We start from the raw sequence: 24,324 nt of genomic DNA, 5'->3' as shown, positions 1-24,324 counted from the left end.
CACCCCTTCTTTATCCCATGAAATATCTATTTTGCCCTTGATTTTCTATCTTTTATCACCTATTTATACAAATAAAAATAATAGGTAATATAATAACTTTTAAATATATTTCAAAAATAATATAAAATATTAGTAAAAATAATGGTATATCCTATAAAAAATTAAAAGATTATCTATTTGTATTGTGAGTAAATTTTTATTTTTTAATTTAAAAAATACTTAATTATTGACAAACAAAAATCATTTATCTATTTAGACATTTACGAATAACAGAGAATTGAAACATGCATTTATATACATTAACATATTAAATGCATGTAATATTAAAATAATAATCATAAATAATAACATAAATTTTAATGACAAACTAATAAAAAAATGTTTTACCTTTAATTTTAATGTGCTTAAATAAAAATGTATAAATATTTAGATTAAGAAAGATAAATAATATACATTAGAGTTTAGATTATTATTGAAATATTCATTTTTTACTCTACTCATTTATTTCATTATAGAACGTCAATAATTTATATATTCAATTAGGATTTTTTTACTTTAGTTTTTTCGAATAAAAAAAAAAATTTGGGTATTTAATAGAAAATTTGTTACCTAGAATAAAAAATAAAAATAAAAAATCATGATTTTAAAGCAGTAAAGAGAAAAAAGACAAAGGTTGATAATACAAAGGGTAAAATAGACATTTTAAAAAATTAATTAGGATAAAGAGACGGAAATGATTATTGTTGAAAGTTTGGGGGAGGGGAGTTTGATTTTTAAACCAAATTTCGAGAGGGGTGGGGGGGGGGGGGAGAGGAGTGATTTTGATCCCTTTTCAAACTGTCTTTCACCTTTAAAATTGTATTTAAGTACGTTCAATCATGAATATTTTTTTAAATATTGTTTACAAAAAGTATAATTGTAAACGTATAACTAAACACAACCCATCTTCTAACTCCGTAAATTTCAAAAATGATAAAATATATTTGAAATCTATAAACGTCTACTAAAAGTGTGCATGTTTTAGTATATATCAAACATGTCATATTGAAATCTATTTAGTTATTCAAATTAAGTATGATATTTGATATATATTTTAATTATTAAGTGTTGGATATATATTTTTTTTCAAATAAAGATTTTGCATTAGCAGTGAAGAATTACAAAGCAAAAGAAAAAAAAAACCAAAATTACAAGCCAATCTTAGTCGAGCATAGTCTCACTACAATAACAAAACAAACATGATATTATTATGAAAAAAAAAAAAGTGAATAAATTTTATGACCAAACAGACCGTAAAGTCGAGTGAATAGATTTAAGGAGCAAATCATCAAAAACAAAAAGATATGGTGCAAATTAAAGAAATTGAACCAAAGTTAAAGGTGCAAAAAAGCAAAGTACTCTCATCTTAAATCAATTGAACGGCGGAGATGTAATCTGTGAGGAAGAAAGGGGAAAAAGCCCTAACTATATATACATAGCATTCACCACAAATCGTTCCTCTTTATTAGTAAAATCGGAAGAAGCAGCAGCCTTGGCCATTTTTTCTTAGCTTCCAAATCTCTCAGAGTAAACTCTCTCTTTCACCTATTTTTTCTGATTTAATCTGTTGTTGTTGTTGTTTTTGTTCTGATGTGTGTAATTATTATTATTATTTTTGTGTGTATTTGTAGATAAGAAAATGAAGGTTATTGCTGCTTATTTGTTGGCTGTGTTGGGTGGTAACAAATCCCCATCTGGTGCAGATTTGAAGAAGATCCTTGGTTCTGGTATTGTCTTTTTTCTTTTACCTCCTTGTATACACGTAAATTAGTTCATCTGGGATGGATGGGATGGAGGTAAATGATTCATATGAATGCGAATATTCAATAACTGTTGAAATGCAGTATAAGGTTACGTACATTAGATCCGAAAACTTAGTTAATATAGCTGCACTTTATCGTTCGGGGTTATTCGACCAGTGTCGTATGGGAAGGGTGGGATGTATGCAGGGAGGATTTATTGAACACCCATTTCATTTTCATAATCATAAGTTTGTTTTTTTGATGTATGCAAAAGGAATAAAGGAATGGCCAAGCACTCTAATCATGAATAGAAACTCATCTTCCATTGAGTTTTCTGCCCTTGTTTCTATTAGAAACAGTCTCTCTACCTACCTTATGTGGTGCTGTTTTTGTGTTAGTTTATAGTACTGGATCCTTTGAACTTGTTGACACATGGGATTGAAAAGGCATGAAAATTTTATCAAGTTATTGCTTATAGCTATGAAGCACCTACCTGTTAAACTTGATATTAAATTTTCTGGTTTGGTACTAAGAGTAATGAGGGTTATTGTAATATTTAGGTTTTCCGAGCCTGCAGTAGAATAAACACATGTAGATGTATGCAATTGGTTTATTTCTGGATCTAGTTAGAGATGTTTACATGTCTAATGGAGTAATGTGGGTTATTGTAATATTTAGGTTTTACGAGGCTGCAGTAGAATAAATACATGTAGATGCATGCATTTGTTTTAGTTGGGATTGAAAAGGCATGAAAATTTTATCAAGTTATTGCTTATAGCTATGAAGCACCTACCTGTTAAACTTGATATTAAATTTTCTGGTTTGGTACTAAGAGACCTGGTCTTTCTATATTTTCTCTACTGTTTTTTTTATCTTGTCATGTCCTCTTTTAAATAATTGGGGAAATAATGATCGACTACAACAAACATATCCAATGTAATTACCCGAGTGTGGTATGGAGAGGTTGGCGTGTTCCCAATCTTACCTTGGGAGGGTAGATAGGCCATTTTCAATGGACTGTGTTATATAATATCTTGTGAAGGTATTCATGTGAGACTGATTGACTCGATTATGATTACTTTCCTTACATAGAGGATAATCACGTTGTGGATTTGTATTTCATGGATAAGAAACATCATAAACAATATCCCCCTGTTATTAACCTTGACTATTACTCTATGTTGTCTTTAGTATTGCATTCTCAACTTTTTAAAATGCGTGCTGCAGTTGGAGCTGATGCTGATGAGGATAGGATTGAACTCCTCTTGTCCCAAGTCAAGGGCAAGGATATCACTGAGCTGATTGCTGCTGGCAGGGAGAAGTTGGCTTCAGTACCCGCCGGTGGTGGTGGTGGTGTTGCAGTAGCTGCATCTGCTGGTGGCGCTGCTGCAGCACCAGCGGCCGAGGAGAAGAAAGAAGAAAAGAAGGTGGAAGAGAAAGAGGAATCTGATGACGTAAGCTTAATATTTCAGGAGCCTTGGCTTTTTTCTGTTGTGGATAATGTTTCTTGTATATCTACTAACATGGTTGTCTGGTTTTCAATATTGCAGGACATGGGCTTCAGTCTCTTCGATTAGAGGGTGGTTTTACTGGTTTCTATATGAAGGGCCCTGTTCCCCATTTCCCCCCGAGTTTATTCTGGGAGTCTTTTTGTCAACTTACTGATTTCATTTTTAGTTTAGTTAATGAAACCTATATTTTGCTTGGTAAACATTCTAAGGCAATTGGAAATTACTACTAGTATTGTTGGATTTGATTTGCACCGTCTTTTTTTTTGATGTATTTGTTGCCTGTTTCAAGTTATGCTCAACCTATAATGAGGGAGTCAGTTGCTTGTCAAACAGGCCATAACTTTTTTTCCCCGTGTTAATCAGAGATGATTAAAAATAGAAGTTTATTAACCCGCGATATTTGATTAAGAATGAAGTAATCTCATCAAGATAACTCCTTTGGTGGTACAAGAGGAGTTCAATCTTATAAAGGAAGTTTGCATGTTCTTAATGGAAAAAAAAATAGAAACAAGAAATAATATGATATCAAAACAAGGAAACAAGTAACAACGAATAGTTATCTACATTGGGAACAAAAGCAAGAACTTGCGAAAACAGGGCATCAGAAGGGAATTGTATTACTTTCTGAATATTTGAATGCATACTGGTCTTATAAATAATTAAGAAGAGAAACTTAAAAATTGTCAAAAAGGTCTACACTTGTAGTTTAGGCGAGACTATGCACAAAACAGCACATTACAATTGATGCTAGTTTATTGGTATTGCAATGCAATACTAGGTATCAACTCCATAAATTATTGTCCACAACCCCAACAAGAACATTGACAAAAAGCTAGTATTGCTCTGTCCAACTAATGAATCTGCAGTGGAAAAACGCTGCCAATGAGCTAATATATCCGATTAGCCAACAACTCCCAGTCGCTAATCTACCTTTCAACTTGAGTGAAGCAATTCAAGTTCTACATAATGGGTTTGATAAAAGTACCAGAAGTCATAGATTGTGCAGATACATGTCAGAACAGGGTCCACGAGGATTGCAATACTTCCCAACATAAATCGTTGTAATCCTTTCAATTCTCCAGAATAAGTAGATGTAAACCATCCAATAATGGAGTACAGCCACAACAAGAACCCATTTAAGACTTTGGAACAGTCACATTTAATATTTTTACATCCTGGTATGGCTTGTCACCTTTGTCTGTCTTCACTTTCTCTAAAGACTGTCATAATCCAAAAGAAAAGGAATGGTTAATTAGGTCCCAAGAAGTAACCATACATTAAATATCACAGCAGACACACTGCAGCAATTATCATTTCAATTTGAACCAACAGCATATTCACCAACTTTCTTCCTTTCCGGTAAAATAACTAGATATTCTGCTGAAAAGGAGAGAGCTTTGAGTGCTCTATACATTCAGTAATCAATCCATAGCAGAGACGGGAGGGGGAAACTTTAAAAGCTAATACCTGTACAACATCCATTCCTTTCACTACTCTGCCAAAAACTGTGTGCTTATTGTCCAACCATGGAGTGGCGACAGTTGTTATGAAGAATTGGGAGCCATTGGTGTTTGGCCCAGCATTAGCCATTGAGACAGTGAAGGGTCTATCATGTCGCAGACTGCACAGACCAATATAATCATTCAGATAACTTCACTCAGAGAAGCATAAACTAGAAAATGTGTTTATCAGCTATATGTAGGAATTCAAGTTAAAATTAGATGTTATGAGGCTGTGCCAGATGTTATTTCAGGTAAATGACTAAGCTATCCACTCCCTAGACCGTAGAAAAATCTTCTCATTGCCAACAAAGCAAGCAAAATGAATCTCCAGAGTCAATCAAGGAAGAAGACTACAGCACATGTTAATTATTATGATGCGCTCCAGAAGTACACTTGTGGCTTCATAAATGGAGTACAAGCTTCTGATTAGACTCGATCAGAATCATTTGCTTTCATAATCATAAGCATTAGAATTGTATGTTAATATCAAAAGCACAGAAATGCAAGACCCTTCTCATTGGTGGGGAGGAAGGAGATTGTTGGGTCATCTACTAGTTAAAGTCATGGATGGCTCCACCGCTGTTGCCAGGAAGTATTAACAATATTATTATTTGCAACTGAATTTAAAAATTCAAATACTGACGAAATCATGGTCATCAGCATATTAAAGACGAGTAAAGGAAGGCAAGCAAAAGAGATATAATTTTTGGCCAGTCATTAGCTCTAATTTCTAAGCTATGCATTGGCAATCTTCTATTGCATTAGGTGCTGCAAAAGCTGCAGCAACCTTAAGGACACGGATAAAAAATTACACTGTACTATTACTATGAATCTATTTACGCCATGGATTGACTACTTAATGTGTCTTGCCATTTGACTTGGGTTGTTAGTTCACTTTTACTGCTGCAGACACTTAAAAATGGACCGATATTCAAAGAAAAATTAAAAAAATGTGCTCGATTAGACCTAAAACACATTTTACACCCAAATGGAACAATCCTTTATTATGAGCCTAGACTTCCGGTTCCCACGGCCCACCATGTTCATTATTCCAACAAGCAGCATCAGTAAAACAATGGCCCCTCACATGAAATATCTAGGAAGGAGGGAGTCGAGGAAATAAGTTAAGCATGTACAATTATGCTTTTATGCATAAGTATCTGCAAAACAAAACATGAACATACCTTTTATGGAACTCATCTTCAAACTCCCTTCCCCAAATAGATTGGCCACCCGTGCCATCTCCTAGTGGATCTCCTGTCTGAACCATAAAGCCTCTGATGACCCGATGAAATATCAAATTATCATAGTAACCATTTCTGCAGTGTGTTGTAAAGTTCTCCACTGTTTTTGGACACTCTTCAGGGTATAGCTTCATATGAATGTCACCCATACTGGTATGCATGATCTAGGTCAGAGCAAAAGAAAGAAATGAATCAGCAAATTTCTGTCCATTTCTCAGGATTAGTACAAAAAAAATAAAAAGGAAGGGCCTCTACCACTCTATGCAAAGTGGTAATGGAAGAACATAGTTGCTCGGAGCCTCGGACTCTTTAAAAATCCCACCAGGTGCGTGTCGGATGCTCCAAAAGTAGTGCATTTTTGGAGGATCTGACACGGGTGTGGCAACATTTTTGGAGAGTCCGAGCAATATAGACTATAATCTTTTAGGTATACCACAATAATGCAGGAAAAAGTGTCATTCTTCAGTTAAGAAAGGTTGCCCAAGAGCACAAAATAGGTTTGTCCATCTCGTTCCAGCTTATGAAGACCATTCTCAAGGTAGCGGTTTTATAACATGCTATCCTGTTATCTCATTCATTAATTGGTCAGGAATCAGAAATCAGAAGCAGAAGAAAGTAAGTCCTTTATTCAGGATTCATTGACTTGGTGTATACGGACCACAAAAATAAATCTTACTTAAAACTTTTGCACAGTCAATACCAATCATTGTAGCTCACATACAATTCCGTTCCCACAAACTCATGGACAAGGATATCCAGTTTAAAACCTATCTGGAATTTTCTATTTATTTGATACATGCCAAGTAAAACCACAACTTACCACATTATCTGGAAGGGATGTAGTAACGGACTTCCCAATGTCAGATACAGCCAAAAGTTCATCAGGAGATGGCTTTTCATTAAAGACATCTCTTCCCTTGGTAGGATCATCAGGTTCCTCAGGTTCTCTCTGACTGTTATAGAATCACATATGAGCTGTTAATAAGCATAAAATTGAAATTTAAACAAGAAAATGTGTTTTTTCATTCAACAGATGAGATAATAAGACGGTGAGGGCTGATACTTCATGCAAGTATGGAACATCAATTTAAATCACCCAATTTCGAAGAGCGCAGCAGCCAACTGAACTTTTGAACTTTTTCACGGCTCAAGATAGTTTTCATACAACTTTAAAGCCTAATTCTAGTAGAAAAATCGATATTTAAGCATCTATTGAACAATTCATGTTTCATCATACACACGTTCTAGATCTAGTTTGACTAGTTTAGATAAAGCTGTCACCATGTTTCCTTACCATGCCACTAAAGTCTAGACTGAACAGGTCAGTGCAGTGGAGAAGGTCCAAGTTCATCATTGACCAATGGATTGAAAAGCAACAAAGTTCAAGATAGCCTTCTTTTCATTCTCTGTATTATATAACATATCCAGTACCTGAACAAATAGATTCTATGTTTCTTGAAAGCACAGCAAAGAAGAGTGGGATCTATCAGGGGCTCCTTGCTTTCATTTGCATTTGCTGCCGCAGCAGGGATTTTTCTTACTTTTTTACTAGTTCTATCACCTTGATACAAAGCAATTCTTAAAAATCTATCATTGCTCTCCACCTTCCCCAGGATACGAGATACCTTGTTGGTGTGTAGATTTATAACCTGACAATAAGAAAAATTAACCCAAAATAAGAAAATGAACATCAAAGTAGCATGAAACTTATAATAACTCCAGTAAGGCAAAAGTACAAGGAACAGAAATATAATGCAACTTGAAAGTCCAATGAACATTTTCTTACTTTAATTCCTAGGAGAGTTGCATATATAATGAAGTTGGAACTTTCATCAAAAACAGCATTAGGTTGTGGTACATGTTCTGTTTTCTCAATTTCTTTTTCCACAGCCATTCTTCGTCCAAAATCAATAGCTTCAAGTCGGTATAAAGGAACATCACTTCTCTGGAGATCTTGTGCCACCTAAAAGATGGAAAATTTGCGATTATCACCCAAAAATAAAAAAGGAACAGAAGAAGACAAGAACCACATTTTTACATACATAAGTTAATAGATTATTTAAAGGAGTAATCTTTTACCTCAAGAGATTCATCATACACACGTCTTAGTTTACCTGTCTTGAACCAAAATATACGAATCCTGCGATCTGGTGAAGTTACCGAGAACTGTTTACCATCAGGACTTACCTGGAAACAAAGAGAAAAGGATAAAAAGTTTTAGAAGACTCTGTCTACTAATTGGTAAGAATAAGAAATTTGAAACTGCTTATAGCTAACTTGACATGTACATAGTCGACGACTTCTTGTTGTTGTTAAGTAATAGGGTCTGAAGTACACATAATTTCCAGCAAAGGTTTTCCTGTAATACCTCTATAGAAGAAACAGCAGTTTTGCATTTCACAATTTCAAAGAGATCAGTATCACTCTTCAATCTAAAATTCACCCTGCAGGCAGAACATAAGAAGATAAGCATGAGACGTGATTATTTCAATTAGGAGCAAGAGACAAACTCTTGAATATAACAAAGAAAATGAGTGGACATACATATTATATAATCTATGCTTATCTTCTTAGATAGTATAAGATAAACCATAAGCGGTAAGTTTACTACTACTCCATGGAAGTGAATACACACTAAAACAAGATGATCTAATACTAAATGCCATATACGGCCTTTTTTGACAAGGCTCTATTTTAGCTTTTGAAATTGATACTCTTCGCCAACCCCAAAATCCCCCATCCCCAAAACAAAAAAATGTAATAGAGAAAAGGAAAACACAAATTTCTTGGATTCCATACACAGAAATGTAATACCAATATTCAAATGGATCATTCTAAAACTCGGATTGGGATTTGAGCTTCCTGAAATCAATGATTATTGTCTCCACCAAGGGACCAGATACAAGGTAAAATTGGTTTTAATACATGAACACATACACATTCTCTGGGAACTGAAGTGTGGCAGGACTCCAGTACTCAATGATCCCTTTGTCATCTGCTGATATCACAGTATCAAAGACATGATTGTATTTCATGACTTTGATGGGGCACAATTGTACCTGATTACGAGGAAACCCAGTTAGAGATTTGATTCATGTGAAACATCATATTAACATGACAAAGAAGACGAAAGAACTGCACAACAGTCATATCAACCTTCAGTATTGAGTCCAGTACAATGAGAATACCTCTTTAGATATTATAGGATCATTTGTACCAGCTCTTGCATCGTATATATGCACCAATGAGGAGTTACGATCACTAACAGCAAGTTTAGCCTTGACATCCCCTTGTTTATATACCCATTCAACACATCCAGGTATGAATGGAAGACGAATCATGGACATCATGTCAAAATTCACTACGTCATATATTTTCAGAGACTTATCACTTGAGATTGTACAGCAAAGCATACCATCAATACTAACCTGCAAATAAATTTAGGTGAAATTGGGGATTGCTCTGATCAAGCATGCTGATAATAAACCGGAGTAGAGAATACTGCTTCCAGTGAGACTATGGCTACTTACGGCAAGGCCTTCAATTGGTCCAAGATGAGATCTAAAATGTTTTGCAAACTCGATACCAATAGACTTTTTCTTCCAAAATTTTAGGTGACCTGGACAATGAAGAAGAGAAAATTTGGTGAATTAAGCAATATCAAGAATTCATATGTCCAGTCTTACCATCAGTACTCCCACTAATGAAAAAATCTGCTGCTGAAACAGCAACATGAGTAACGACATCTCGGTGCATGTAACTTTTTTCATACCTGCATTAAATAATATGTGGTTTAGTAATATTTCCAACATGATCATATACAGCCTTCCAAAGTTGAGGCGTCATTATCCAATTCAAAGAAAAAATTGAGGAGTCATTATGATAATTCATCTCTTTTTAGTTAATATTTTGGGTTTATTGTCATGCCCAGCCAAAAGAATAGACTGTTCGTGCACACCACGAGGTGGCTAAACAAAGAAAGACAACCAAAAGAGGCCTGGAGCATACACAATACATGTTGAGCGATGGTAGTGTGACTTGTGGTTACGACCGGCAATCGGGTCATGCAGATATGTGCGAGCGTGACATGGAACATATTAGGAGGTGTCTCAACAAGGAAATGTGCCTAATAAATTGGACGAAGCACAATGGAGCACGATAAAGTCAAGTTAAAAGCATGCCAAGATCACTAAGCACACTACACTGCCGGCCCGGAGTTTTAAGAATGTTCCCGAAGATTCACGAAGATAGCGGAAGTTCCCATGGATCCTAGAAAACTCGAGAATATTAAGATATCAAAGAGGATCCAGAAAATCAAGGAAACGCGGGCAAAGGACAGCCAAAGAAAGCTAGCAATTTGAGGAGGATTCTAGAAAAACCTAGAAGGACTTGCCTTGGGTACATGAGATAGCCCTAAGCCCACCAAATTTAGGGGGGTTTCCACCAACTTTGAAGGTTCCAAAGCCTTCCTTAGGATCCTATAAATAGCAGGAGACGGAAGACCACACCTTAGAAGGCATGAGCAGCCAGTTATACAAACCAACACATGACACATCAAAACCCTTGTTCTAGTATCTTAATCTTGTGTGCAGTTTTTCTTGTAAAACTTGTAAGCGCATTAAGGTTTTATAATCAATAAAAGGGGCGTTTCGTTCACTTTCCAAGCTTCTCTCTTGTCTTCCCTTTGCGTTGCCAGACACCACAACCATTCAGCAAAAGCTCTGCACCATACTTGAGGCATACTTCGCCAAGGTGTTGGGGCTTGCTTGAGTCAAGGCAATATGCCTTGAGGAGAGTAGTCGAGCTAAGAGCCACATCGACACTAGTAAAGGACTAGGTCGGTGACATTATGATTTTGGTTTCAACTTGAAGGGTTTCAAATCTTGTTTGTCAAAATCCAAAGTATTGGTGTCATATTCCTATGTTAATTTCGTGTACTTTTACGGTTTTACCTTTGATCTTTTGTGATTTTATTTGAGGTTCAACATTTGATATGCCTTGGGTTACTTGTGAATCCACTTTTTCCTTTTTTTTCTCGTTTATAGTCTAGCTTTAGTATGATTTTCTTTCATTCCAATTTCTATCCTCATCTTTAGTGCTACTAGATATGCTATCAGTAACGATGAAAAGTTGATTGATAAGAGGGAACATGTTGAAAAAAGATCAACTATATAATGATATCTATCATCACAATGCTTACCTCTCTAAACAACTGTTAGAATAGGAATTGGAACAAGAAAAATATATACCATCCTACTTAGAATAGGAATAGAAATACTATATAGAATCCTACTTGGAAAAGGATTATAATATAGTGTCCTAGTTAGAAAAGGAGTCTAATGTAGTGTCTATAAATAAGGTGTCAATGTAATAATGTAGATACACAAATTCAATAATATTATTTTTGATATTTCTCACATGGTATCAGAGTCTCTACGATCTTGGTAGATAATCAAAGAGATTCCGCTGCCAACGGGTGGCTATTACCTATATATGCCGCCCGTTCGGCGAATGGTTATGTTAACAAAAGTATGGCCAATGATATATGCATGAACCTCATATTCAGGGGAAGAAAACTTAGACGAACAGGTCACCGTGCGTCAATTTTCGATGACTTTTTAGGGTTGTTTTGTATCAACCACATATCCATCAGTGTTTGTGTAACACCGTGCGTCCGTGCCATCTTTCCGATGACGATTTTCTTATATCTAATTTGTGTAGCACCATACCATCTTTCAGGTGACAACTTTCTCATATCTGATTTGCATAACACCGTGCATCTTTTCAGTGATTACTTTCTCATATCATATTTGCATAACACAGTTCATCTCTCCAGACTACTTTTCATATTTAATTTGCATAATACCATGAATTTTTCTGAACTACTTTCTCATATCTAAATTGCATGGTACCATGTGTCTTTTCAGTGATTCCTCAAATTTGATTTGCGTAGTTCCATGTGTCTTTACGATAACAAATCTAATTTGCATAGGATCGTGCATCATTCTGACCCTACCTATATAATTTTATTTCTCAGATTGTGACCACTTTCTGCCATCAAATCTAATAATTCAATATATGAGCATGTTTCGGCCAGTTTTACGATGACTGTCTTGTTCAAGATCTACTCATCTCTTGATTTCGAGACGATCCCTATATTTTGTATCAGTTTTTGAGCACTTTCCAACGACTATTGCATTGTTTCCGACAAATATGAGTTTTCCGTCAGTATTTTCTATTTGTTTCAGATTTACTTTTGCCCCCAAAAAAAGGTATACTCAAATATTTGTGCTAGATTATAGTGATAATTTCTCTCCCGTGGCTAAAATAACACATGTCCGCCTTTTTTCTAACTATGGTTGTCATTCTCCATTGGCCATTTAATCAGTTGGACATTAAGAATGTTTTCTCCACGATTATTCGAGGAAGAAGTCTATATGGAGCAACCACCTGATTTTGTTGTTCAGGGGGAATCTGGTAGTCTTGTATGTCAATTGTGTAAGTTACTTGATGATCTGAAACAGTCTTCTCAAGCTTGGTTTGGGAAGTTCAACACTTTAATTCAAGAACTTATCACTTTGCAACATTATGCATCAAATTCAGTATTTCATGAGAAGACCAAGCACATTGAGATTGACTGACGATTTTTTGAAGTCGAGTGATCAACTTACAAATATCTCACCAAACCCCTCATTATTCATTGTATTAATTACATTTGCAACAAGCTAGGCACATAAGACTTATATGGACCAACTTGAGGGGGAGTGTTAGAATAGGAATAGGAACAGGAACAAGAATAATATATCTAATCCTACTTAGAATAGGAATAGGAATAGCATATAGAATCCTACTTGGAAAAGGATTGTAATGTAGTGTCCTAGTTGGAAAAGGAGTCCAATGTAGCGTCTATAAATAGGGTGTCAATGTAATGATGTAGATACACAAATTCAAAAATATTTTTCTCCAATATTTCTCACAACAACATTATCAAATGGGAAGTTGATTAAAAAAAACAAAAAAATCACATAAGAAGATAAGATTACATTGTTTGTCCCAGCTAATAAGCAAGAAAAAATTGTTTCCATATGCTCATTGCAAATTAGAATAATGCCTTTGCTAAGCACTTCATTGAGGTCCTAAGACTTAGAATTGTAACAACCTCGAAATACCAGAATTTGGAAACCCCCAACAGAACAATCTCTGTCCACCAACATGTGTCCACTATATTAATCACCTAGAATATTTGGAGTTGTTTGGTTGGCAGCATAAGAAAAGATAATCCTAACATGAAATTTTGCATAGCTAATTTACATTGGTATACAACATTGCATACCTAATGCTGCCTAGTGTTCAGGTTGTACAGTATTAACCTCCCTTGCTAATATAGACATACCTTATGTAGAACTCTTCCAAGACCACAGGACGGGATAGGGTCCAGTTGAACTATACTTACCCGGTAAACCACCCCACATCGATCTACTCTCCCCGCCTTAACATAGGCCGATTCACATAGTTTTTATAGGCTAACTCAGTCTTCCTTGCAAGCCCACCTACTAGTAGAGTAAGCCCTTCCCACGTGTCTAACTTGATTGTGAATAAATAAATGCACCCTCAACCAGAGAGATCAAACTGCCTCTGGCACATCAACAAGATGTTAAATTTGTGATAATGATGGCAGATAAACCAGATAGCAATATTCTTACTTGTCCCCAAACACGCATTTTCTGGCACTAGCCTCCTTCCACTCTTTGCATTACTTTAAGCAGGATAGAAAGGAACTCTACGAATATACTACAACATACTCGGTGTAATCCCACAAATGCAGTTTGGGGAGTGTATTTGTCTGGGAAGTGTAGAATATTCGCAGACCTTACTTTTATCTCGTAAAGATAGCGTTGTTCCAGCTAGCTTAAATAAAGCATTTCCAAACAGTTTGAAAAAAGTAAATACAGAAATAAGAGTAACAAAAATGAAATAATGCGAAATGGAGCCAGAGTGAGATGATTTGGGCATGTGAAGATGTCTTATCCGTAGTATTAGCACTGTTCTCGTAAAATGTAATAAACCCTAAACCCCCCATAACAAACATTGTGAAGTTAAAACATATCCATAGATGATAGTACTACTACTTACAAGTTAGCTGAAGGAAGTGAATCGAGATAAGCTTGCTCAAATTGGAGAGGGCGTTTCGCACGAGCACGAGGAGCTGGACCCGGTCCAATAACTGCCGTCTCCTCCTCTGTTTCCTCCACCGCCACCGCCGCCGCCGGATTTCCGTTCTCATTCTGAACTGGTTCCTCCATCTCTCCGTTCACTATAAAGTTGATGCTTCTTCTAGGGTTCCGATCTCACTTCTGATTTGTTGCAGAAAAATGCTTTCTGAGAGAAGGAAACTTTTTGTAGTTTTGAAAAGTGCTGAGCATATATAACTGAGTCACCGCCGATTTGACTCGGAACTCTTGGCTCAGCAAGTCACAGGAACTTATAGAAATACCAAGCTAATTAAGTATAATTTGCAATATTACGAATCTTACTAGATTTTGATACATTCTGATATGTGTACGTACATATATCTCGAGATACATGAGGTCAAAATTTGTTCTAAATACACTGCATCTAATTGAATTTAGATGTATCTGATATACATAGACAAATCTCACTCGTCACTCTCCTATATATCTGGTATCGAATCATATCATATACATTATACATTTATCCAGTGTGATTCACATGTATTTGAGATGCGTGACTATCTCGCTCGTCTCTCTCTTTATTTAGCGTATCTGTTAGCAAAATTATATATTTCTAAGTGTATCTTCCTCAATATATAGTAGGAAACTCTTAATTAGTGATAAGATACATAAGTATTTGAAAAATATAGTTAAAATTAGTATATATGATATGGGTGTATGTCTAATAAAGTAATTATCCCTTTATTATATGTGCAAAGTGTGTACATTGACCCTCCTTGACCAAAGGTCTCGGTTAAGAAGCTTTTCCAAATATGTCCTACGTGATGTGAATAAAAATTGATCGGCTTCAATGTGGGTATCAAATATCAAAACCGTATGAAAAAAAATAAATCATTTGACGATTGATTAGGAAGTAAAATACTCATATATTAAAATTAACATAATTATTATCATGTTTGGTAATAGCTATGTACAAAAATCAACATAACAAGTACGATGGTTGATTGTCGATTTACAATTTTGCATAATTAATATATTTATAAAGTTATGAGAAAAATCTATGCATGTCTCTTATATAGGGTAAAAGATGAAATAACTAATATGTATATATAACTATATTCTTGAATTTTCTTGCATTACTAATATATGTATTACTATAACCAATAATTAAACGACCCTTATATATTCCATAAATATACACTTTGAGTTGGGTATCCATTCAATTAAAGCCCAATTTCATGGGCTAATAGGTTCTGAGCCCAGTAAACAAAACCCCACCATTTTCTTCTGAACAATATCTGGTTAGTTCATACTCCATTAGTCATAGTAATTTGTGGTTGATGTATACAATTAAGTTTTTTCTTCTATGATAGTTATTTGTAACCAATATAACTATGGATGTCAAACAAGCGAGTTGATCTAAATTTGAGCACGTAAAAAATAAATTGAGTTAATAAATAAAGAGAAAATTAAAAAAATGACTATAATTTAGGCTTAATTAGAAATCCGTAGATATAGTTTGTTTAGTTATGATTCATACCTACATGTTAAAAAGAGGGGAGTGAAATTGAAAGAAGGAGGAGAGAGACGAGAGAGATTAGGAAGAGAGAGGATAAACATATGTTGTATTTATTGTATCAGGTTGTGTCACGAATATAATTGGTTTGTATTAACGAATACAATTGATATATTGATTTGTATTTACGAATAAAATTGTATCAAGTATATCTATACCTTGTATATTCATTCTATATGAAGTTGATTCGACATCATTATTATAACAAAAAGAGATAATATTTGATAATTGAATAGAAATGAACAGGAAAAAAAAACTTAATAAGTTTTTCACATCTTTTTAAATTTTTGTGGACACATTGTCAATATTTATACTAATAAGAAATAACAAATACTTTAAAAAATTAATCAAAATATACATAAATTAACCCGAACACCATATAAGAAAATATGTGATAATCGAATGTGTACACAATTGATGTGGGAGCTATTTGGGAGTGGTTCATACATCCCCTTCTCCAATTTTGTCTCATTCCTTTTGTAGGAAACAATGACCCTCATGCATAGACCCAACCTTGTCAATTGTAGTAGGCCATTCCTAATTACATCTCCGTTTTAAAATAAGTATCGTTTTAATAAAAAAAAATATATTTTAAAATAAGGATTGTTTTAAACATTTAAAAGTAAAAATATCAATTATTTCTAACTATACATTATATTTTTTTTTTAATAAGCGTAAAAAAAGTTAATAAAACGATAGTTATTTTGAAACTAAGGAAGTAGACATCCTCAAAAGTTAATGACCATAATAACTTCCAATCAAACAGCTCAACATTCCAATTAGAAGCTACAAAATATGTTTTGTTCTCTAATGAAAGCTACAATGATCACAATTAGTCTAAATTGCCCAAAAGGAGCTTTATCCCTTTCTTTTAAAAGTAATTAGATAAGTTGATTACACTTTCCCTCCATAATTAACTCTTGACTCAAGACAGTCAAAATACTGATCATAATCATCAAGACAAACCAATTTACCAAATCAAATCAAGAAAGCACATCAACCACCAATAATAAACAAAACTAATCCTACCAAAATAATTGCCACAGTATAAAAAATAATAATATATCTTTAAGAACATGCTTTATGTCTTTGCCTCTATCTCCACACGATAGATATAAGACTGTTTACATACTACCCTCTCTAAACTTTACTAGTGAGATTACATTGGATAAGAGGATAATGTTTGAAATCCAATCAGCGATAACGAAATAAAGTTGAACAAAGGACTAATAATACCATGATAATTATTTATGTGAAAAATATTTTTATATAATTTATAAAATTCACAAGGCGCCCATGACTATCTACTACCCTACAACCTTGCAAGATACTAAATAAATAAACAATTCACATGGAGACATCATGCTTTTCCACAAGGAAAAGAACAAGATTAGCAAAAACATGATGCTGTCCCATCTCCTTAACCCTCCACCACCCAACCAACCAAATCCTTCATGCCACCAGCCCCTTTGCTTGTGTATCAATTGTCTACATGTATTTTGTCAGGATCCAACGTTTCAGACAAAGGCATTGACTTATAAAAGATTTAGAAAATGAACCTTCCTTCCTTTGTCCACCTATAATAATAACAATGTACAATAGAGCATTGGCTAGCAAACATTTACAACAAAAACTAATGTCTTAGTTGTATTTCAATACCCTCATATTCATTTTGGTGGGTCAATATTGTAAGATCCAAGAAAAGTCCACCACAAATGATTTCTTCCATTCTTATCTGGTCCAAAAATTGTGACTTCTTTGAGTCTTTATTCACACTAGCTAGTAGTAGCTATGTTGCTTCTTTTGAAGGATCTGATACAAGTGCAACAACATTTTTCGAAGAGTTTGAGCAATATAGGCTAGTAGTATTCCACTGGGGTATCAGGGCAACTTCCATCAGATAGAAATTCTTTACTGAATGGAGGAGGAATGAATGGTGGTGATGTACATCTTAGAAGTGCCCAATTGACTCCTTGGAAGAATGGATGGTGTTTGATTGCTGTGGCACCCATAGTTGACCCCATTCTTCGAGCAGGATCCTTAGTAAGGAGTTGTGATATAAGGTCTTTAACTGGGGCTGGCATTGCTGGTTCCTTTGGGAATTCTAGGGCTCGAGCAACGATGTTAGCTAGAGTTAGTTCATGGTCTATTCCCTTAAAAGGTGTTACTCCATATAACAATTCAAATATGAATATCCCTAGTGTCCACCAATCTACTGCACTACCATGTCCTTCACCTGACACAATCTCTGGTGCCAAATACTCGTGAGTTCCAACGAAGGACATTGAACGAACATCGACTGGTTCAGCTACAAATTCAGGGCCACCAAGATGTCCTGGCTTCTTCTTTCGCTTTCTTTTCGGGTGGAAGCATGAAACAGCAGGTACTATACAGTTTGGGAGGATACATGAAGAAGATGTGAACTTTGGTGGTTCAATTTTGTACTCATTTTGTTGAGGTCCACCATTAGGTGTATTTTGGCTTGAAATCACTTGAGCTGGTGTTGATGTGGAGGTATCGCATTTTAACGAGAGATCAAAGTCTGTGAGCATGATATGACCATCTGATCGGACCAAAACATTTTCAGGTTTCAAATCGCGGTAAACTATTCCCATCATGTGAATGTACTCCAATGCTACCACCACCTCCGACACGTAGAACCTAGAGATAGCACCATGAGATTAGTAAGTGACAGACGAATTCAAAATATAAAAAAATAAATACATAAAGATAAAGACTAATGGATGCATGAGGGAAAGAAAGAAAAGAACCATAGTTAAATGAAGGTACAATAGCTAGGGTCGGTCAAAGGGTCAAGCCACAAAAGCAAGGACTTTAGGACCCAAAATTTTGTGGGGCCCACTTTTTTTAATTCATATTCAATATTTGAATTGATTTTGAGACATACGAGGCCGATTAAAAAAGAAAGTGCTTCCTAGCAAAATTCTTTTCATTCTAAGGTTCGAACTCAAGAAAAGATGTGGTCCAATTTTTGCTCCACAAAGAACTTCGTTTCAACTCTTATTATATGGGGAGGGGGCCAATATGCTTCTTTAATGATAGCAAACTACTCTATACTTTAGTTTGTGGAATATATCATGCCCCCTAATTGTTTTCCCATGCAACGTAGCAAGACTAAAAAAGTAGGTCCTTGAAACATTGTCCCTATATTATGGCGCAACTTTACTGACCTCTTCTCCTTTTTGTGCTCTTCGTTTGGTTGCTTTCCACAAGTGCAACATCATTACATCTTGTACTAGATTAATTAAAATAAAAAAAAAGTCTGGGGGATATCCACAAAAGAGGAAAATATCAAGGACTTTTCATATTATAGTTTTTATCAAATTCTTACGGAAACATATCCGCTCTAATTTTACAACAAGTGGGGTCGTAGTAGAAAGAGTTTCTTTCAGCAGATCCTAAGTTCAAAGAGAGTGTAACCAAAGTAGAATTAAAAGAAAAATGGCGACAATAAAATAGCTAGACGAACAAAGTAAATAAATCAACAAATAGTAGTAAAAAAAGGTTTTTAATAATGGTGGTATCCGAATTAACTTGAGTACACACACCAACTAATTCTACTATATATTTGTTATCTCCCACTGGGACGTGTATGGACTATCTTGGCTGAAAATTTTACTTGAAAATATTATGTGCAATTGAGCAAATTGAAAAGTTAATGCAAGAACATGAGAATAAACTCACCCACAAATTAGTTGAAAAGTATGGCCTACACAAACATGGCATATCTTTATAGGCAAAATATATCCTTGTACTATGTAGGCAGAACAATGAACATGGGAAACAAGAAGGAAAGACTATGTACCCCAATAATTCTGATTAGTTCATTAGGTAGTATTGCATTTTGACAAGAATTAAATTATTACGGGGCATTATTTTCTGGCTGCTATTTTAGGTGTGAATAATTGATCTTTTGGCTCTTACAAACTTGATAGATAGAGTTACCTGAAATATGTGCTGGTATAAAATACTCAGTGTAATCTCATAAGTAGATCTAAAGAGGACAGAATGCATGTTAATCTTATCTCTATCTTTTTGTGGTAGATACGTTATTTCAGATAGACACTCAACTTAAGAAAAATCGTTTTTCAGAACATGTTTGCAAGAAATGTACTAATAAAAAGCTAAGATGAAATAGTAAAAAAAGAAAAGTAATGATAGTAGAAATAGTATTGATAATCAAAGAAAAAGGAACAAACGTAGTGATAAAATTAAAGAATAAACTATTGCTAGCATCTTAATAATAACACTAATAGTTGCTCCACACTATGACTCTGCTCTACCATTAGGAGAAATTGCTTAACTACTTACTAATTATATACTTAGTATAAGATAATAGATATTTTATAAAATTAGTTGAGGTGTACACAAATTAATTCTAATTCAATAGAAGATTATAAAAAAAAAAGAAATTATCCTGAGAGGTCCATCCAAATCATAAAAATCCAAATGTAGGCAGTGAAATGTCAAGTCAGAAAAAGTAATAAGCTTGAGGGCAGGATTTTCTGCACAATCAAAAATTACTTTCTAAACAAAGCTAGAGAAATTAGAGTTGAATCATTACAACTAATTTCCTTCTAAGTCATATTATTATTTTTGGTCTAGCTAGGTTGTCATTATCTGTATAACTTGTGTACCAACATGGCATATTTGTCAATTATAGAAATAGAAATAGGAAAATATATGTATATAGGGCCTCCTACATAATCAATTTATTGTAATGTAATATGGGACCACTTTGATAAAGAAAATATTTTAAGAAAAAAAAAGCTTTCAAAATTAAAATTCCAAATCCCTTATATTAAGGAAAAGTTAAGGCAATTGCAGCTTGATTAATTTTGACAGTTTGACTATTCCTTAATTTTGGGAATGATAACTGGACAAGCTAAAAAAAATTGAAAAAGTTATTTGACAAATTAACTTTGGACTCTTAGTTTATAGAATTTCACCAAAAATAGAATTTAAATATTTGAAGAGTTAACTATCTTGATTTCATCAATAAATTTATACAATATCTTCGAAGACTATCTTTCTTAAGAAAGAAATAAGGTAATAATCTTTTCGAATATGATTCCACATAATATCAATGAGGATTATTGTCGAGTGATAACTAAGTACTTTTTCGTTTTAATTAGAGATAATCATTTTTATTGAAAAGCTTTTTTTCAAATATAAAATTTTCTATCATGAATCTCAATTTAATTTAGATCTCAATATGAATGCACAAACAAACATAAAATCAACACAATTACTCAAAGGGTAGGATATCCCATTTAAGAATGTTCTTGTTTATTCCATTCCGTATGCCAAACGATCTTGAGATCATAAATTTATAATCGATTTTAATATTATAAAATCTTAGTATAAAAAATAAAGATTGAGGAGACGTGATTAGCTCCTTCCTTTTTTCACATGCACCTCATCAAGTCAACTATTAAACGAATTAATGAAAAATGAATAGACAATTAATATATCCCACTTCCATCATGGTCATTAAAAGCTCAACACACTCCGACTAAACGATGATTAATACATCCCAAAACAATTATGACACAAAAGTTATTTTTCCCAAATCAATATGCTTTTAAAATCGACTAATTCGAATTCACACTCACTACTAAATGGTGTAGTTCACATGATACATGTTTCAAATATTATGTGATATAAGCTAATTTAAAAACTTTTTAAAAATATCGATAGATGAAGAAATTTAACACACTTCTAACAACATTTTTGAAAAAAATGAGGCAACCTAATTCTCATTCTCGTAGTATTGTAGTGTAAGTAAAAACCTAGTATTAATCCACGTGTCAATTGCTTATTTGCCTGAACTTAAACTATGACTTTTAAGTTTAAAGTCATATTAGTAAGCACGTGTGGATCACGACTTATAATAAATTAATCATAATTTTATAATTAATCTTTCCTAATTAATTAATACTCTTAGTCTCAATTGATACCATAATTTTCACATTTTGAGATTCAAATAACTCTTTTCCTGGCGGAAATATTTTTATATATCTTTTACATATTTTGAATTATTAAATATTGTGACCTATAATACTTTTAAAATTATTTTCAAATATATATATGAGCTTTATTCCAAAAAACTTAAAAATTTCATCCCCAAATCCACTATCAAAACTAAGTTATTTGACTATTGAAATACAAATGGTATTACAAAAATTGAGATACAGAAAATACAATTTTATTCAATGATCCAATGTGCACAAATCCATCATGGATCCAGTGTTCCCTCAGTAAAAAGAAGAAAGAAGATGACAGAGACCAACTTAGATGGAGCCATAGTACTGACAACAACCAGCTCCTCCGCCAGGTAGTAGGCCCCACATATTCAATGGCGAAATCAAAAATTTTATTATTAAATTATTTTTTACTTGTATATACTGAAATGTTGAATGATTTTAGTTTTTTATTGTGTTTGTTTTTTTATATTTTGAATTTATTAGTAAAAATTTTAATTTTGCAACTGATTACACAGACACGTCACTATCATCATCTTCGAGTTTTACAGAAATTTGAAAAATAGAAGAGATTAGTGTACCTGACAGCGGATTCAGGGAAGCGTTTCGCCGGTTGACGTTGCCGGAGTACGTGTAAGTCACCGCCGGGGCAAAACTCCGTCAACAAACACGACCATTTCGGTGAATCAATAGAAGCATAAAGCGTTGGAAGGAAAGGATGATCCAACATTTCAAGTATTTCTCGTTCAGTCCTCGCTCTTCCTTCCTTATTACGACTAGCAAGTTCCTTCTTATCCATAACTTTCGCAGCAAAGTACGCCGCCTTCTCTGCCGTAGACGACGACTTCGAAATCTCCGTTACTGGAGCTTTGATTTCCGCGAGGAAGACGGAGCCTATATCTCCGGATCCTAACCGATGGAGAAATCGTAGATCAGTTAGAGAAATTGCCGAAGAAGTAGAAGCGGAAATAGCACGTGTAATAGCGTCCCAGTAAGGGTCACCGGAAGGAATGGCGGCGCGTGGCTTAGTGATATGGTGGTGAAGAGAGTTGGAGGAGGAGGAGAAAGCCGTAGCCGTCCATGTGGCTTCGGAGCCGGAACTAGTCGACCGGTTAATGTCAGTCGTGGTAGTAGTGGTGGAGTTGAAGCTGATGCTTTGAAGATCATCGGCTAAGTCGTCAAGCCACGGCTCCATTTTTTTGGGGGAAGAAGAAGAAGAAGAATTGTGAGAGAATAAGGAGATGTAGAGAGCATTTTTATGGTGAATTTTTCTTTTCCTCGGGGAGGGAAATTGACTTTGGGCCGTAAAAAAAGGGGGAATTGGGCCACGTAAAGTCCGTTGTTTGTGTACTAGATTTTGGGTACCATTGGGCCCATAAAATATTTTCTTATTCTGTACTTGCGATATAAAGTCGTGATTTTAAAATCAACGTTTTAATATATAATGTGGGATCATGATAAATCTCAAATTCTCCCGAAAAAAAAAATGATTTTGGATCCTAAATCAATGTGGTACGTTAGTTTTTTGCGCTCATGAAGAAGGATTGCTTTTGACCTTTGCGTTCGTGGAGAAGTATTATTGCTCTTGACCTTAGTGTTTGTGAAATCCACATCTAGTTCGAGAATAAGGTCCATTTGGGATAATTTGTGTTTGGGTCGTGATCGTGATGTGGTGGTCGGGTCAGATGACCGTATTTTGCGATAGCTTATTTATAAACTATGATTTACTTATTTTATAAGATTGTATAAGAATTGAAAATTTTGGATGGTTTAAGGGGGTCTCATGTTTATGGAAATAAATATTATTTAAGAAACTTAAATTGCATGTCCAAACAAAATTTTAACGTTATATCAATATGATTTCATATCATGAATTTCATATTGCATGTCAAAACGGGTCCTCCTAAATCAAGTTTTGCATTGATTCCCTTATTTTGTGGTGGTCTTTAGTTTTATTTTATTTCATTACTTCTCATTTAATGAAAATTTGTGAGTCAAAGTATCTTTAATTATGACATAAGTTTGCAGGGATAAGGTTCAAAGAACTTTTGCCTTGTCCGACATAAGTTGTGTAGTATTTAAATCGCACGACATAAATTTAGAGAATTTCTGCATTGACTGACATAAGTTTTGTAGGAATAAGCTATGTCTTTTAAGATATAACTTTGTAGGTTCAAAAACTGAACTTATGTTAACTTTGTAGGTTCAAAAACTGAACTTATGTCTCTATCAGCTTAAGTTCTTTATGAACTAAGAGGAATAACTTGTGGTTTATGAACTTTTTAAGGCATAATGCTCTTAAACTAAATGTACGCCTTATAATGCATAACTTAAGTTGTGTCTTGCGATTTTTTTAATCCAGTAAGACATAACTTGTGTCTTGCAATTTATTTGCCTAATAAAATTTTTAGTTTTAGTTTTTTTCTTTTCCAGAGATATTTTTTTACCACTTTTTTATTAGTTCGAGTGCTACAGAAAAGATAATAATTAAAAACCATCAATTTAAGAGGTAA

The 24,324-nt window shown here is 34.2% G+C and overlaps 3 protein-coding genes across 3 annotated transcripts; 1 reads left to right on the top strand and 2 right to left on the bottom strand.

The window, feature by feature from the left end:
• Window positions 1-1,433: 1,433 nt before the first annotated feature.
• Window positions 1,434-3,540, top strand: LOC129904312 (60S acidic ribosomal protein P2-2). Its single transcript, XM_055979870.1, has 4 exons — window positions 1,434-1,566; window positions 1,671-1,766; window positions 3,009-3,235; window positions 3,332-3,540. The coding sequence occupies exons 2-4, from the start codon at window positions 1,679-1,681 to the stop codon at window positions 3,356-3,358; spliced, it is 342 nt and encodes a 113-aa protein (XP_055835845.1). The 5' UTR covers window positions 1,434-1,566; window positions 1,671-1,678; the 3' UTR covers window positions 3,359-3,540.
• Window positions 3,541-3,883: 343 nt separating this feature from the next.
• LOC129903172 (peptidyl-prolyl cis-trans isomerase CYP71) lies at window positions 3,884-14,502 on the bottom strand. The gene is made up of 13 exons (XM_055978674.1): window positions 14,172-14,502; window positions 9,725-9,810; window positions 9,569-9,657; window positions 9,227-9,466; window positions 8,976-9,097; window positions 8,407-8,482; window positions 8,118-8,225; window positions 7,825-8,001; window positions 7,470-7,687; window positions 6,859-6,991; window positions 5,979-6,202; window positions 4,760-4,913; window positions 3,884-4,512 (listed from the first exon to the last, which is right to left on the bottom strand). The coding sequence occupies exons 1-13, from the start codon at window positions 14,339-14,341 to the stop codon at window positions 4,429-4,431; spliced, it is 1,881 nt and encodes a 626-aa protein (XP_055834649.1). The 5' UTR covers window positions 14,342-14,502; the 3' UTR covers window positions 3,884-4,428.
• Window positions 14,503-17,078: 2,576 nt separating this feature from the next.
• LOC129904243 (serine/threonine-protein kinase D6PK) lies at window positions 17,079-23,148 on the bottom strand. Its single transcript, XM_055979785.1, has 2 exons — window positions 22,393-23,148; window positions 17,079-18,467 (listed from the first exon to the last, which is right to left on the bottom strand). Exons 1-2 carry the CDS (start codon window positions 23,004-23,006, stop codon window positions 17,666-17,668), a joined length of 1,416 nt encoding a protein of 471 aa, XP_055835760.1. The 5' UTR covers window positions 23,007-23,148; the 3' UTR covers window positions 17,079-17,665.
• Window positions 23,149-24,324: the final 1,176 nt, after the last annotated feature.

This window comes from Solanum dulcamara, chromosome 9 (assembly GCF_947179165.1).
Source record: "Solanum dulcamara chromosome 9, daSolDulc1.2, whole genome shotgun sequence".
NCBI lineage: Eukaryota > Viridiplantae > Streptophyta > Magnoliopsida > Solanales > Solanaceae > Solanum > Solanum dulcamara.
The sequence above is the reverse complement of the archived record's forward strand: the minus strand, read 5'-3'. Positions and strand labels throughout refer to the sequence as shown.